At 45.7% G+C, this 17,526-nt stretch overlaps 1 protein-coding gene across 1 annotated transcript in view; it reads left to right on the forward strand.

The window, feature by feature from the left end:
* The window catches only part of Maml3 (mastermind like transcriptional coactivator 3), a 343,837-nt gene that overhangs the window by 203,486 nt on the left and 122,825 nt on the right, over positions 1 to 17,526 (forward strand). The window contains exon 2 of the mRNA XM_042701891.1: positions 2,532 to 4,109. Within this exon, the coding sequence (XP_042557825.1) occupies positions 2,532 to 4,109 (1,578 nt within the window). The remainder of the gene's footprint in view (positions 1 to 2,531; positions 4,110 to 17,526) is intronic.

Here is a 17,526-nt window from a genome sequence, read left to right on the forward strand (position 1 = left end):
CAGCACCAAGGTCCTGAGTTCAAGCCCCAGGATCAACAACAACAACAAAATACACATACACACACACACATACACAAAGTTTAGGAACAAGAGTTCAACTGGAGTTTTGCTCAAGACCCTTGTCTAGTCTGCTGACTAGACTAAATGACTAAATGGAGTCTGTGTATGAGAAGGCACATAGCAGCTGAGTGACCTTTCTTAGAATTGGTGCGGCGACTCCGGGTTGGTTTTGCTGTGCATGGGCTCCCGCAGAGCCTCGCCAGCTCCGCGTGAGTGCCACAGCGTGGCTTGAGGGGCCCCACGCCCTCTCCCGTGGTTGTCCAGTTCACAGCACCTCTGCTCTGCCCCTCCCCACCCCTCCCTCACCTGCTTTGGCCTGAGCAGGGCTGCTCACCTCTTCCAACTAGCCCGGCCTTCCTTGTGCCACACAGCAGCCATCTCCCGTGCCTGGCCCTTTAGCCAGACACACTTCAGGCCCTTCCTGGCAGAAAGGAAGCTGGCAAACATGTGAGTTGACTTTTAAATCAGTAAGCACACGGGGTTAGAAAAACTTCTCATTGGACTTCTAAAATGAGCCCCATTCAGAGAACAGAACACGTAAAACCCAAGGGTAAGAGGTCATGGCTTCCACTGCCAAGAAGGAGGAGCTGCAGAGCAGGCATTCCTTCCAGCCCCCGCCGCCTCCTGCGCTGGTGCAATGGCACCTCGTAGAGCCCTGTGAATAAACAGTAGAATTAGTCACTCCCTTTGCAATGACTTATTAACCACTGCGAAGACCCTGAACACCCGGCGCAGCCCCGCAGAGCCCTAGTAAGCATGGCAGCCCGCCCCTCCCATCTTCACACCTGGCACACAGGTGAGACACCTGCCCCCAAGTGCTGGGAAGCCACAGCAGAGAAGCAGGAAGTGCTCCGACAAGCATTCCAGTGTAGTCAGCCCAGTAAAGGACGGGCAAGACCCCCCCAGGGGTGGGGAGTGTGTGGCTGGGGTAGGGAAGGGGCAATAAGGCTTCCTACAGGAAGGGAACTCTGAGCTCCAACCTGGAAAAGTAAGCATGTATTACCAACAAGAAGGGAGAACCAATATGTATGGCAGACGGCATGGACAAAGCCCTGGGGCAGAAGGAAGCAGGTGTGACACATATCAAGAATGAACGCAATTTTAGAAGACTTGGTAGAAAATGTACATTGGAGGAAATAATGGGAGAAAAGGGGGATGCTGCTCAGGAAGGGGGAAAACCAAACAAAACACACCTATAGTCCCAGCAGAAGGATGAAGAGTTCAAGGCCAGCCTGAACTACACAGTAAGACCCTATCTCAGGAAGAAAGGGAGGGAAGGGAAGGGAGGAGAGGGAAAGAAAGGGTAATCTAAAATGCCAAGTGGTTTCAACAGGCATCTGTATGGATTGTATTCTAAAGGTCATTGCAGGCTTTATAAATGGTAAAGAAAGGATTGCCTATCTTAAGGAACTAGTGTAGAGGGGAGTAGGAGAAGGAAACAACGAATAAAAGAATGGATGAAGGAAAGAGTGGATAGATGAAAGAAGATAGGCAAACAGACTGGTTGGTGCCCTGGCTAGAAGAGGGGTGGTGTGGATGTGACTAGACTGGAGTGGTCCTGGTGGTGTGCGAGGTTTCCAAACCCTGCTCCAATTTCTTGAGTAACTGGGTTGAGCAGGGATCTGGGGGACACTGGTACGGATCAAGTTTGAGTGAACAAGTGACCGGAAGCTCAATGCTGAGATGTCAGATGTGGAGTTATAGATGTCAATGGGATCCAGGTACCTCTCTTGGGGGATATCAGCACCCAGAAGATAGTTTGAAACTGTTGTAATGGAACCATGGGCAGCAATGTGTAGAATAAGCAGAAGGAAAGATGGTGTATGACACAACATCGAGGAATCCCATCATTTGGGATAAACAGAAAATACATAAGAAAGTGAGAAAGGACAGATGGAAAGAGGAGGCAATCCAAATGAGTGTGGCATCATGGAAGCCACTGGAAATGTACTCCTGAAAGACTGCAGATTACTGTAGCAGTGTTAGAAGAGGTGAAATAAGAGAGGGAGTCTTGTGTTACGTCAAATAATAATCTCCCATTGGATGCAATGCAGTAAACAGTTAAGTTCCATCTTCTTAAGAGGTTTTTGTTTGGTTAGTGTTCTTCAGAATACAGTTGATCATCCCAAAGTGTGGCAAGAACTTAAGAATTCAAGTATTAATATCTTCCTCCAGTATGATGTGTTTTGGTCTAAGTTTTGGGTCTAGCATGTGTTTGGAAAAACAATGAGCAGACAATTCTTCCCCAGATCTTTTCTCTCATGCCCCACTCTCTAATCATTCATTTTGCTGAATCATTAGTTGGCTAAATCTTAGCCCTCTGAGTTCTGAGCTTGGATGGCAGGTTCACTGATGATGAAACTGGAACTCTCCTATCTTATTTGGAGTCTCTTCCTGGTGGTGCATGTGATACTTGAGTGGTACAATATGACTCGGGGGGTTAGTCATCCTCTCTTCCGTTTCTTTTCCAGCTACAAGAGACTGTGAAGAGGAAGTTGGAAGGAGCCCGCTCACCTCTTAATGGCGACCAACAGAATGGAGCTTGCGATGGGAGTTTTTCTCCGACAAGCAAGAGAGTCCGGAAGGACCTTCCTGCGGGAATGGACGCCATTAACAGTCTCCCCAACAGCATGCCCCTGCCTTCGGCTTCCCCTCTTCACCAGTTGGACCTGAAGCCTTCTTTGCCCTTGCAGAACAGTGGAACCCACGCCCCAGGGCTTCTAGAAGATCTGAGCAAGAATGGTAGGCTCCCGGAGATTAAAATCCCTGTCAATGGCTGCAGCGACCTAGAGAACAGCTTCACTCTCCTGCAGAACAAGGACCTCAAACAGGAGCCTCTGGACGACCCCGCCTGCATGGACACTTCAGAGACGTCCCTTTCTAATCAGAACAAGCTGTTCTCAGACATCAACCTGAATGACCAGGAGTGGCAGGAGCTGATCGATGAATTGGCCAACACGGTTCCCGAGGACGACATACAGGACTTGTTCAATGAAGACTTCGAGGAGAAGAAGGAACCGGAATTCTCACAGGCAGCCACGGACACCCCGCTGTCCCAGGAGAGTACCAGTGTCAAGAGTGACCCCTCTCACTCGCCTTTTGCCCACGTCTCCATGGGATCGCCTCAGGCCAGGCCCTCATCTTCTGGTCCTCCCTTTTCTACCGTCTCCACAGCCACTAGTTTACCCTCTGTGGCCAGCACCCCCGTGGCCTCCAACCCCGCCAGCTCGCCAGCAAACTGTGCGGTCCAGTCCCCCCAAACACCAAACCAAGCCCACACTCCTGGCCAAGCCCCGCCTCGGCCCGGCAATGGCTACCTGCTCAATCCTGCAGCAGCCCCGCCGGTGGCGGTGGCAGGCTCTGGGTCAGGGCCTGTGGCTGTGCCCAGCTCTGACATGTCCCCCGCTGAGCAGCTCAAGCAGATGGCAGCCCAGCAACAACAAAGGGCCAAACTCATGCAGCACAAGCAGCAGCAGCAGCAGCAGCAGCAGCAGCAGCACTCAAGTCAGGCTTCAAGTTGGTCTCCCTTAGGGCCACCCTCCAGTCCGTATGGAGCTGCATTTACTGCGGAAAAACCAAACAGCCCAATGATGTACCCCCAAGCCTTTAACAACCAAAACCCTGTAGTGCCTCCGATGGCGAACAACCCGCAGAAGACGTCCATGAATAACTACCTCCCTCCCAACCCCATGACTATGATCAGTCAGCAGCCCAGTAGCCTGGGGCCCAACTCCTTAAACAAGCAGCACGGCCTTCTCTCCTACGGCAACACTAAACCTCTGACTCACTTCAACGCGGACCTGAGCCAGAGGATGACGCCCCCCATGGCCAACCCCGGCAAAAACCCCCTGATGCCCTACATCCAGCAGCAGCCACCGCCACAGCCACCCCACCCACCGCAGCCGTCGCCGCAGCCACCAGCCACGCAGCAGCAGCTCCAGGCGCCCAGGGCTCACCTGAGCGAGGACCAGAAGCGCATGCTCCTCCTGAAGCAGAAGGGAGTGATGAGCCAGCCCATGGCCTACGCCGCCCTGCCGGCCCACGGTCAGGTAAGTCTGTCCTTGCGGCCGCTCTGGCGGTGGCTCGCGCGGCATCTTTCACGGGGCCTTCCCGGCTGCTGCTGGAGTGGGGTCTGATTGCCTGCAGAAATCCTCCCGGCCGGCCTCGTGTGGTCTGGAGATTCTGAGCGCAGAAAAGCAATCAAAAGTTATGGAATCTGAAGTTCTCCCTGTGAACCCTGGGAGATAGGCCCTGCCAGGGCGATGTAACCATCTTGGCCGGGTCCTCTAGTTTTAGAGCTGGGTAGTGGGGAGGCAGGCATGTCTGGGGGCTATCGGTTGCCGTTTGATGAGGTTCTGAGCAATCGCCAGCTGGCTTACGTAAGTGGCGAATGGGGGGGAGATTCGGATTCTTGTTACACAAACATGGAGGCGTTCTTCTGTGTTTTCAAAGTGAAGCAGATGGGCAGGTTTTTGTAGGACGGTTCAGTGCATAACGGTTTCATGTGAAAATGTCTCCCGTTGCGTGGCTTGTACGTGAGGCCTGTCCGACTCCTTTGGTTCTAATTCAGGAACATTTGATAATGAATACATCTCAGTGCTAAATTAAGATAAAGCCCCCTCCCCACCCCGCACTGGGTCTTCCTTGGATATCCTGTGTGGGAGGTGAGGCTGTTTGTGATTCCTGGTGAAAAGAGCAGCCAGGCCAGTGGACACAGAATGAATGCTGATCTCTTCAGACCAGCCAATGGCTCGATGCCAAAGTTCCTTCCATTTAACCCTTTACTTTTAAAAGGAAAGTGGCAGCTCTACCCCATCACTATGGGGGTGGACCAGGTATTTGGGACCAGATGTAGGTATTCTAGTTGGAGATTTCATGGAAGTGTGCTTTGCAGTCTAAATGACTGCTTTGACCGGGCTCCACAATCAGATGCAGCAGGAGACGCGGAAGTTGTACAAGCAGATCTGAGCTCTGCATGACTGTTTCCATCTTGTATCTCACTGAGCACCCCAACTTACTCCCCTCCACCTGTCCCCACCCTCACCCCCAGGCTTAATGGAAGCCACAGGGCTGAAGGAGGTGCTGGCTTGCAGAGACAGGCCTGGGTTCTGGGACTCTTGCCCCGCGAAGCCTTCCAACCCCACACCTCACGGTGGCTTTCTTGTCTGCACATGTCGGCCAGTTCTAAAGAAATTCTGACTCGATACATGGAAGTACACCTTGTTTTTACATCAATGGCAATCAGCAGCTGGTAGAAAAAGCATCATTGAAATGTGAACGCTTTATGTTTTATCGTGGTTTAAAAGAGCGATGTTTTATACATGTCAAGATTAAGCTCTGAAACTAGGGGGGGCGGGGACAGAAACAATACCCAGGGATGTTTGTGGTGAGCCAGATACGTCACGAGGTTATGAGATCGCAGACTGTCAGATGATCTGGTGTTAATCTTAATACAAATTATGCCTCTACCGTCACTGTTTTTATACCAGCATTTCCTCTGAGCCAGACCAAAGATGAGTAATTCCAGCCCACAGACTCTGCAGCCGTGTGGGCGCCTTGATTCCCCCTCTTCCCCCCCCCCCCGCCCCCCCCCTCAGCGTTTAGAAATGTGCTAACTTGGGGCAAAGTTGCTGTCTTTGCTAGAACATGAATTTTAAGGGTGCTCATTCCAGGTTCTTATGCTTGTCAGACTGTGAAGGCACTGAAGCCTTCAGCCGCAGAGGTTCTGTTTTGAAAGGGCTCAGCGAAGTGAGGAAGCGTGATGGCTTTCTGCGGTAAGTCCCTGCGCTGCTCCTCCCTTCCTCCCCGCTCACCGGGCTTTGAGTGGACAGAATCTTCCCTGGCAAAACCTCATCACAATAATCGTTTCTTAACCTCATAAAGCACCGTCGGGCGAATGCATGCCTCTAAATGACCCTGTTCGCAGCCAGGCTTCAAAAGACTCCATGTGAATATTGCGCTGCATTTATTCCTTGTTTTTTATCTTGATGGTGGGGCAGTATTTATGAAGCTAGCAGAATAGTTGGTTACTCAACTACATAGCACAACTACTCACACGAATTACAGGCTAGATACAAAATATAATTCCACTTAGTTTTCTGCTGTTGCTAGTGAAAAAAAAAATCATTTGATTCTTTTGTGGCCATGAGGCCTATGATCAGCACTTAGTTTTAATGAATAGCTTGAGCACCAAAGCCAACAGCAGACGACTAGACACTTTTATTTCAAGAAAGCTATCTTATATAGATATTTACTTATTTGGAACACTTGTAAAAATGCCCTTTCTGTCAGAAACAAGTAGAAAGTCACACTCCTCTTGGCTATTTCAAGAAAAGAAAGGAAAAAGAGAGAGGAAACTCCAAATAGAAACAAAAGTCCTTCAGATTTTTGGATGTATCTTATCTAGCAATTCTACTTAGAATTTCCATGTTATTCTTCATAATGGGCTCAAACAAAAATTATGCTCATGGTGTTATTTCTGACACTGAAAAATTGGAATCAAGAGGAGCATTTGGGGAAAATATATAATCATGATACTGGTTTTATTCAACTGTAATATCCCTAATGTGAGTAAAATAAGCAGATTGCCAAACAGTTTACTACAATCCATGGTTTGTTGTTTAATATGTATGAAATATATGAATAATATGAAAATATAAAATAATATGAAATATAAAATAAAATAAAATAAAAAATATAAAATAATATGAAAAATAATAGGAAGGGAGCCAGGCACCGGTGGCTCACACCTATAATTCTAGCTACTCAGGAGGCTGAGATCTGAGGATCACGGTTCAAGACCAGCCCAGGCAGGAAACTCCGTGAAACACCGTGAAACTCTCCAATAAACCACCAGAACACCGGAAGTGGTGCTGTAGCTTAAGTGGTAGAGTGCTAGCCTTGAGCCGAAGAGCTCAGGGACAGCCCTAAGGCCCAGAGTTCAAGCCCCACAATCGACAAAATAATAATAATAATAATAATAGTAGGAAGAGGCCTTCAGACGGAAAAAGTTGAGTGACTGTTGTTTGCTTTTCATAGTTCACTGAATTTTCTCTTTTTTCTATCATACATATATGTTCATTCTACCTTCTTATATTCTACCGTCTTATATTTTATTTTATTTTTATTTTTAATTTACTATTATTATTATTTTGCCAGTCCTGGATCTTGAACTCAAGGCATGGGCACTGTCCCTGAGCCTCTTTGTGCTTAAGGCTAACACTCTACCACTTGAGCCACAGCACCACTTCCAGCTTTTGCTAAGTAGTTTATTGGAGATAAGAGTCTCATGAACTTTTCAGTCTGGGCTGGCTTTGAACCATGATCCTCAGATCTCAGCCTCATGAGTAGCTAGGATTACAGGTGTGAGCCACCAGCACCTAGCAGAAAAATGTTTTTAAGGAAGAGAAACTACCTACTTTAAAAATGCTTACATCTTGCTGGTTCTTTTTTAAAAGAATATTTTCAGTTGAACTGATTTGCCACTTGAATTAAAATGCCTCCATCTTTCCTGTTATATACTATTGGATTCCTGCTTATAATTCTAAAGTCTCTCTCTTACACTCAGTCTCTTTTTTCTCTCCATGCCCTCTTTTTACTCCTTGTATCATCTCCTGATTTCTGTGAAACTTAAATTAACATTGTGATGATGAACATATCAAGAAAGTTTTCACTATTGTAAATTTTCCAATTTTCTCTAGGACATGTTCTTGTGTTATTTCTTTGATGAGTTCACCTTTCCCTTTGCTCCCTTAAAAAATCAACTTTGAAATATTTATCTGGGATTACCCTCTTTATCTTCCAAATATGTATTTCTATGATGAAATAATCAGAACTTACTTTGGTCCTGCCCACCCCTTAGCTCATCTCTTTTTCTTAAGGTATATATGTGTGTGTATGTATATATATTTCTTTCACACACACACATAAACACACACACACAAACATACACACATGCACGTACACATATTTTAGTTAATTTTCAAATAGTGCCTAACAGTGAATCTTAAATACAAGGATGTTTAATAAATCATCTGATGGTATTCATTGATGGTATTCAAACTTTGGCCATGTGTTTTCAATTCATTATTGCTTCCAGTGGAGAAAGCATTAGCGCAGATGACACAAAGCTGCTTTGGAGATCAAACAGAAGAACTGGAAAAGCAAGTCTAAAAAAGAATCCTTTGATGGGAGGAGGTTATCTTCAGCCAGTGGTGCCACAGTGAGATTGCTGGGAAGGCAAACTCCATCCCTGTGTCCCACAAACAAAACTCAATGGAGCAACTCTGGGAGAAGTAAGCCAAAGGCAAGGCACCGACCGCCTGCTGGTCAAGGAAGGCCACAGGCCTACCCTGAACCCGAGAATAACTCCTGTATTGACCAGTGGAAAATGGACGATTCCCAAACTGTGATGTTAACTTTTAGTACTACCATTCACAGAACTAGATAAATTATAGACCACTCTGCCTTTTCCTCTGTGTGTGTGTGTGTGTGTGTGTGTGTGTGTGTGTGTGTGTGTGTGTGTGTGTGTGTTTGTGTTCTCTGTGTGGCTGGATTTATCCTCAGTAGATATGTCTACCCCCTTTTAATTTTATTGTACCAAAATGTCTAAGGTATATTATTACAGACTTTTAGCCTTAACATCTCCATTGGAAGAAGAGCCATTCGGTGTCCATCATTGTAGAAGAAATCGCCTTGAACATGCATTATCCTTAACTTTAAAAGCTTGAAACCCCTTTTTGTCTGTTTCCTTAGATATACACCGCTTATCTTATCTGAGGACTCCATGGGCAAACTTTAGGAAATCAGTGTATTCTGCCAGGCTTGTGTTGAAAAACAGCCATGGTCATCTCTTCATTTCTGCTTCTCATCACAGCCACTGAGAGCTCATTATGTTGTTTTTCTCATTGAGCTCACAAACTGCTGCTTCTTCATTTTTCAGTTATTTGGTTTTATAGAAAATGTCTTAAGCTTGCTTATACTCCCTCCTTGCAAATACACACCACCTCCCTGAAATTTCTTTCTCTTCCTATTCTCAGACTGTGACTTTAGATTATTATTTTTAAATTACTCTATATTTATGCCACTCAGTTTGTATAGTGCATCATGATTTAGCCATGGAGTACACATTGCGATTATACTTCCTTTCTTGTACAACTCTTTGGCATTAGTAATTAGCTCTTTTTTATTTTCTTTTTCTGGGCCAGTCCCAAAACTTGAACTCAGGGACTGAGAACTATCCCTGAACTTTTTTGTTCAAGGTTAGTGATCTACCACTTGAGCCACAGCTTTACTTTGGGTTTTTTTGATAGCTGATTGGAGATAAAACTCTCATGGACTTTCCTACCTGAGCTGGCTTTGAACCATGATTCTCATATCTCAGCCGCTGAGCAGCTAGGATTACAGGCAAGAGCCACCAGTGCCAGGCTAATAATTGCCTCCTTAAAAAAAAAAACAAAAAAACTAGTACTGAATCTGCACCTACCCTCAATCTCTCCTCAAATTTTTCTGAAAGCTTTAGCTTTCAGTGTGATTTTAAAAAAAGGTGTTTCAAAGCTCATTTTTGTTTGTATTTCCTCCCTCCCTCCGTTTCTCCTTCACTCCTTCCCCTTCTCCTCCTTTTCAGCTCTTCCCTTGCTCCAGTCTGCTTCTCTCCTCCAAAATTCTTGCTCTGCAGAAGCTGCCCTTCCCCACCAGGTCTTAAATGCCTGTGCTGCCTTATCTCTTTCCTCTATCCTCTTTCCTTCTCTCTGTCTGTCTGTCTGTCTGTCTGTCTCTGTCTCTCTCTCTCTTTCTTATTCTTAGATTGCTCAAATTGGTGAAGTGCATTCTCACAGTATTCTCACGGAAGGGTAGGTGGGAGATTGTTTTTATGGAACTGCTCTTGAGAACACCTTTATTCTTTGGATTGACAGCTTACTCTGTTGTAGAGCTATAGTTTAAAGAACATACTCTGTCTTAAAGGTATTTCTTGACTATCTGGAAATAGAACAATGAAACTCATTAAAAATGCTTTCTTGTTTTTCCTAAGGATGAGAAGGCATAGGGGAGGGCACGAATCTGATGAGAGCTCATTATGCTCTCGTATGGATATATTCAAACCGCTTTGTGCAGCTAATATGCATGAATGAAAATAAATATAGACATTTCTTTATGATGCTGTGGCTTTCAGAGCGTTGAGAAGTCCCGTGGTGTTTGAGCCCCTGGCCGTGTCGGGGTAACATCTTCACTCTGAGAGGATTTTGTTGGTATCCCTGCCAGTCCGTGACAATTCACCTTTCTTTTCATTTTCATTTTATTTATTTATTTCGGTGCTGATACTAGAGCTTAACCTCAGGACCTGGTACTCTTGCTTGGTGTTGTTGTTGATGATGATGATGATGGCGTTTAGAGCTTAACCTCAGGACCTGGTACTCTTGCTTGGTGTTGTTGTTGATGATGATGATGATGGCGTTTAGAGCTTAACCTCAGGACCTGGTACTCTTGCTTGGTTTTGTTGTTGATGATGATGATGGCATTTTGTTTTTTGTTTTGTTTCTCTCTTTTTTGTGTTTTTTTTGCTTGAAGTTGGCACACTGCCACTCGAACCACTTCTGGCTCCACTTCTGGCTTTCTGCTAATTAATTGGAGATAAGAGTCTCTTAGATTTATTTGTCTGCCTGGGCTGGCTTTGAACTGGGATCCTCAGAGCTCAACCTCCTGAGTAGCTAGGATTACAGGCGTGAGCCATCAGTGCCTAGCCTTATTTTTAAATCTGATGATTTCTTTAAGATCTTAGATATATTCTGTTATTCTTTTATCATTTTACCCGTTTCTTTTTTAGATCTCTGATCTTCCACTCATTATGCTTTGTGAACCCCATTGGTTATTCTCTGATCTTTATCTTTTCTGTGTCGTTTTCTCTTCATTCTTGTGAGATTTCCTCAGCTCCATATTAAATATTTTGCTTTATGTTTCTCATTTTTAATTTCCATAAGCTCTCTCTTATTCTCTGATTTTTCCTTTTTAATCTAAAGCTACCATTTTGAAATTAAATTTTCTTACACTTACATTGCTCTGTCTCCCAGATACCCTTTTCTGTGGGTTAATTTTGTTTTTCTTTCTCTCATATTAGATTTTCTCAAAGATCAGTTATGTTTAGAGTAAGAACCAATACAGGTAGCTAGTCGTTCTGTCTGTTAGATGGCCGTGGCCTTGTCAGATGGGGCACTTTGCTCTGGGTGACTGGGTGGGAGCCTGGCCGGCTCACTGAGTCATCAGATGACTGTAGATGGTTTTCCCTTGGGGGCAGGCATCTTCAACCTCGTGACGGAGGGCTGCTTCCTGGAGTGAGCAGGAGGAGAGCCGAGCGATGTGGGGTGGCCAGTAACTAAGTGCAAAGTAGACGTTCACTTAAACTCTCTCTTGACATTGGTTCCTCAACTTCATCTCAGCGAGGCTAGACCCAGGATTCTGGAGCCTCACACACATTCCTTCTTCCATCCTGGGGGAGGGTGGGTGGGAATCTATCACATCCACCAATGGCTTCTCTGGAACTTCAGTTCATTTCTTTGGCAGTCAGAGGTGGCTGATTCCTGCATGTCTACAGCAATCTCTGGCCTGACTCATCTGGTTTGACTGGGGTTTCCTTTGCTGAAGGATTAGATTTAGCTTTCTTTTTTCTTCTGTTCATTGTGGGGCTTGACTCAGGGCCTGGGCACTATCCCTGAGTGCTTTTTGCTCAAGGCTAGCATTCTACCACTTGGAACCATAGCTCCACTTCTAGTTTATGCGTGGTGAGCTGGAGGTAAGAGTCTGGAGATAAGAATTTTCTGCCTGGGCTGGCTTTGAACTGCGATCCTCAGATCTCTCTGTCTCCTGAGTAGGTAGGATTACAGGCATGAGCCACTGGTGCCGGGCTTAGATTTGGCTTTCTATAAGCTACAAAGTCATCTGCTTTCCATTTTTCAATTGCCGTTACCTATCTTCTCCAGTTTGTTCTTTTCCCGCCCATGTGTTCTCAAATGTTTATACCATTTTTATTCCTTTATTGTCACTGTACCAGAAAGCCAGCTTTGTTCACCTAGAGTGACTAGTGACATTCAACACCTTTCCTTTCGAATACCGAAAACTTCCCAATATTGAATTTTATATAATAGGGCAAATTTCACATGATAGTTTCCAGTACTGCGGGCTGTGATAAAGCAGGCCCCGGAAGACCCAAGTGTTCTTGTGATGTGGAGCTTACTCATCCCAAGCGCGTGTCTTCAGAGGACAGCAGTGCCGAGGTAAGCGTGGGCCATCTTAGAATATGGCCTTGCAGTGCTAGCATCGAGTCTTCCGTAGAACCTGGAGAATATTGACCTGCGGCAAAGGCTCTGAGAACAGTTTAGATGCGGTGACCTTGGCTATGCCAAGAGCACCTGGCAAGCCTGATGCAGGGTGAAGTAGAGGCAGAATCGTTTCCAGAGACGCGAGTCTGAAGGAGCCAGGGGGCCCCGGTGCCCAGAGACCCAGCCGGGAAGCGTCCCTGTCCATGAGGGAACTGAGTCATGCTCGTCCCTGCCCAGCAGATTTTGAACATCCTGATTGGTGGCCAGAGCCGTGGAAATAGGGAGCTGGGAGGAAACAGCAGATAAGGCATGTTTTCAGAAAGGAATTCGTTTCATGATAGTATTGCAGAAGAAAAGGGTTTCAACTGGCCTCTGAGAGTACTCGATAGTTTGGCAGGACAAGAATGTTTTTGTTTACAGAGAGAGCTTCCAACCCAACAAACCGCAGTTCTGACAGGTGATGGGCCTGAGCATCACCTGGGTGAAATGGCTCAAGGTCCAGTGCTGGATTCCACAGCCAAATCAGCACTCAATTCCATGGCCTGGATGCATCCATTTCAGTAAGCAACTCCCTGCCCTGCCCTGCCCTGCCCTGCCCTGCCCTGCCCTGCCCTGCCCTGCCCTGCCCTGCCCTCCCCGCCACAGCCCCCACGGCCGGCCCCCCGTCCACCAGGCAGCGTGCACCACAGCAGCCTTTGTTTCTTTCATTGTTTGAAGGCCGCATATGCTGACGTATCACAGCTGTCATCTGGTCGAATTCTCTCTTTTTTTGTATTTAGTTAGTTATTTTAATTGTACAGGTGGTAGACAGAGGGTTAGTTACGTAAGTCAGGTAATGAGTACATTTCCTTTTGAACAGTGTCACCTCTTCCCTTGTTTTTATTCCCCCATTTTTTTCCTTCCTTCCCCACAAATTGTGGTATTCATTTTCAACATAATGTCTAGCGAGTGCCACTGCTGCATCAATAGAAGCAGCGAGTGCATTCTCTCCGCTCGCTCTTCCTCCCCCAGTCCATGACCAGAGCGAGATGGGAAGCTAGAGGCAGACATCTCACGCCTGTAATCCTAGCTACTCACAAGGTTGAGAGCTGAAGGTCATAGCTCAAAGCCAGTCCAAGCAGGAAAATCTGTGAGACGTATTTCCAGTGAATCACCAAAAAGCTAGAAGTAGAGCTGTCACTAGAGCACAAAGCGTTAGCCCAGAGCACAGAAGCTCAGGAAGAGTACCCAGGCCCCAAGTTCAGGATCATCACCAAAATAGGGGACTTTCTACCACTTTAACCATAGGAATTTCATAGGACATGACAAATTAAGTTTAGGAATGAAACTGTACATAGTAGTGCACCATTATAATCCTGACACTCAGGAAGCTGAGTCAGGAAAATCACAAGCTCTGGACAAGCCTTGCTACATAGCAACACTCTGTCTCAACAAAAGCAAAAACCAGAAATTGAAGTAAGGGGCTAGAATGGTAGAGCATTGGTCTGAATTGTGCAAGGGCTTGGGTTGGGTCTTCCAAAGCACACAGATACACAGTAAGAGCTAAGGTTGTTGTGACTGGGAAAGGGCTTGGCCAGCAGATACAAGGCCCTGGATTTGACCTCCAATGCTGCAATGATCACTAATTAATTAAAATAAAGTGTAAGGGCAGCCAAGCACAGAGGCAGAGGAAAAAAGAGGTAATTAATATATGGCAAGAAGAAAGGGAAATGGAGTCAGTGTTTATGATCTTACGTTGAATACTAGGGTGTTCAAATTATATTTGAAAGATGATCATATCATGTATAAATGCAAATATCAAATATTATTTGTATGTGAAAGCCATTTCAAGCACTTTTATTTACCTGACTGTTATTTATCTTATTCTCCCAATTCATTTTTTCCCATTTTATGAGGTACTTGGTACACACGCAGCAAAATGTATGAAGCAAACTTGTAATGATTTTTGAAATCTGTATTCCATAGAGCCACAAATGACTACCCAGCATTTTGTAGTGCGCCTCTTATTTTTGCACACGTTTGGCTTTTTCCATAAATGCATGTTATTAGTGGTTGTTTTCATTAGGCAGAGTAGTCACCCCTATGTCATATGTACTCTTTGTTTCTTTTTGTTGTTGTTTCAGTCATGGGGCTTGAACTCTGGGCTTGGGCGCTGTCCCTCAGCTCTTCAGCTCAAAAAAAGCATTCTACGACTTGAGCCACAGTACCACTTCTGGTTTTCTGATTGTTTAATGAAGATAAGAGTCTCACAGACTTTGCTGCCAAGGCTAGCTTTGAACCGCCATGCTCAGATCTCAGCCTCCGGAGTAGCTAGGCATGAGCCACCAGTGCCCGGCTGTTTCATATTTTTATTATAAAGATTCTCTAGGTCATGCCTGTGATTCGAACAGAGCCTTCTAGAAAGGCAGTCGTTCTTTGAGCATGTGAGAGAAGTAACCTTGCAAGCCTTAAAATAAAACATGGTGTGTTAGTGCCCATCACACATTAACCATTCAAAGCACTGCCTGACTTGTCTAGAAATTGCAAAATGCTTCTGCTTTGTGGAGCAGACCTTCTATTATGTCTTGACTCCTGGGCAAGTTTCTGTAGTTTCAATCTTCGTGACTCCAAATGGTTCTCTCTGATGACATATGTAAAGAATCACAATGCCGGCTGGGGAGAGGACTGGGTTTTGGAATCTGTTGTGTTATGCTTAGGCTCATGGAAGGCCTGAGAACTCGAGGCCACAGGGCAGAGTGCATAAAAGTGTTGCTGATCAATAACATTCATTGTAATATCATTGATTAGTAAGGTGTGTTTTGCTGTTGTGTCCCTTTCAGGGTAGTGACAGTATGATATTCCAACCTCTAGAGCAACACAGTGCAAGCCACAGTGCCCGTGGTCCATGCCTGTAATCATAGCTGCTTGTGAGGCTGGGGTTGGCAGCATTATGATTCCAGGACAGCTCATTTGGACGACTCTATCTCCACAGAAGGAAATCAGACAAGGCATAGGATGTGTGTGATCCCAAGCCGAGATCAGAACATCTGAAGTAGGTGGACCAAGGATCAGGCACACACCTGGCAGGAAAATAAGAGACCGTCTCCTAAAACTAACCAGACCAGAGTGTGGCACAAGTGGTAGAGCACCAGCCTAGCAAGCATCAGGTCCTGAGTTCAAACCCCAGCATTGCCATCAACAAACAAACAAAAGAAAAAACAATTTATCAATTTAGCTTTCTGAGGGCTGGAGGGTACCCTCGGTAGAGGACCCAACTAGCAAACCCAAAGCCACAATAACACTAAGGAAAGTTTTAATTTTCTACTGGCCACACTATATAAAGTAAAAACAAATAAAAAAACTTACTTAATCCAGTATATTAAAAAATATTAGCATGTAAAAATATGACCAATAAAATCTATTAAGATAGTTCACGTACTTTTTTTCATACCGTCTGCATTCTGACAGGGCTTTTACCATATAGCTCGGCTCAAGGTAACCAGCCACATTCACAACCTTAGTCGCCTCGTGTGGGTAGTGGACTCGGTACCTTATAGCCTGAGACAGGGCCTCACCAAAACACGATCTGCCCTGCAGTCAGCCTGGAAGGCAGAAGAGGTGAAGGCATGGAAAGTTCTGTTCTGATTTTTTTTTTTTTTTGGTCAGTCTTGGGGCTTGAACTCAGGACCTGGGCGCTGTCCCTGAGCTCTTTTGCTCAAGGCTAGCATTCGCCCACGTTGAGCCACAGTGCCACTTCCGGTTTTCTGGTGGTTCATTGGCTATAAGAGTCTCCCGGACTTTCCTGCCCAGTGTGGCTTTGAACTGAGATCCTCAGATCTCAGCCTCCTGAGTAGCTAAGGCTACTTGCATGAGCCACCAGTGCCTGGCTTGTTCCAGTACTTTTACCTCACCGTTTTAAAGTTATATCATCCCACCCCTGCCACCCAGCCAAAAAACACCAGCCATGCAAAACCCACACACAGCCAGCCCTGCCGCTGGCGTTAGAATTCACCTGAGCTGGTGAAGTTGAGACTCCCTTAAGACTTTGCCCAGCCGTGTATGTCTCCAGTAATGTTGCCCGCCTATACAAAGAAAGAGCACCATTCGTCCATACCCTGTCATCAGCACCTCCACTATGCACCGCCCTGGGACCCCAGAAACCTCCTATAGGAACACCTCACCCCCCACTGGCAGTCAGGAAGAATGGCTGGAGCTCTGGGCGTTTGGATGAGCTTTGTTGATTATGTTGACAAAGGCATGCAGCTCGAGAACCCGCTGAGCTCCACCATGAGAGACTGGCCAGTTGGCAGGGGGTGAAGGTGGTGGTAGGCTGAGAGGAAGTGGTGAATAAACACAGGCAGGCTGCTCCCCGGGAGCTGAACCCCACCTCTGCTCTCTCTCCACCCCCGTCCACGCAGTGGGACCTGGGTGGCTGAGAGACACAGCCAGGCAGTGAAGGACCTGCCTGGGCAGGAGGCGACCGAGCGTGGAGGGCAGGAGGGCAGACACTCTAATCAGACCTCACCTCTTTACAACCTGCAAGACCCTGGGAAGACTTCAAGCCTCACCAAGCTTGAAGTTCTCCTCTAGAAAATGGTAACAGGAGGGTTATTAGGACAATTCTGGGTATAAATGCTTTATTGTAGCATTTAGAATCGCATTACACTGCTAGTATGTACTGTGTGTGTCTTCATATGTAATTAAGACGGTTAATCATTATACAGGCTGTTCAGTAGCATCTTCTTTCTTCCTCTAGGAGGATGTAACTGCTTCAGTATTCCTTAAAGTCAGCATCATTCATTCACTCGCTCATTCATTCAGCCTTCTAGGCATTAAGTAGACCAAGAAGGAAGGATTCTAAAAGAAACTCATTACCATCTATCTATGAAAATTATAGAGGCAGTAACTGCAAACAAAATGGTAAGAGTGTCTTCTCTTATTAGTGTATATTTGTAATATGAGAGGGTTCATTGTGATTTTCCACACATGTGCACAGTGAATTTAGAACACATTTATCCTTTCTACTAACTTCCGTTTCCTCCCTGCCTTCTTGATCAAGCAAGGTTTGGTGGGTTTCACTAAGTTGTCAGGAGAGATGATAGATAGATAGATAGATAGATAGATAGATAGATAGATAGATAGATAGATAGATAGATATGGATGATAGGTAGATCTG

This window comes from Dipodomys spectabilis, unplaced genomic scaffold (assembly GCF_019054845.1).
Source record: "Dipodomys spectabilis isolate Male_0828 unplaced genomic scaffold, ASM1905484v1 ptg000297l, whole genome shotgun sequence".
NCBI lineage: Eukaryota > Metazoa > Chordata > Mammalia > Rodentia > Heteromyidae > Dipodomys > Dipodomys spectabilis.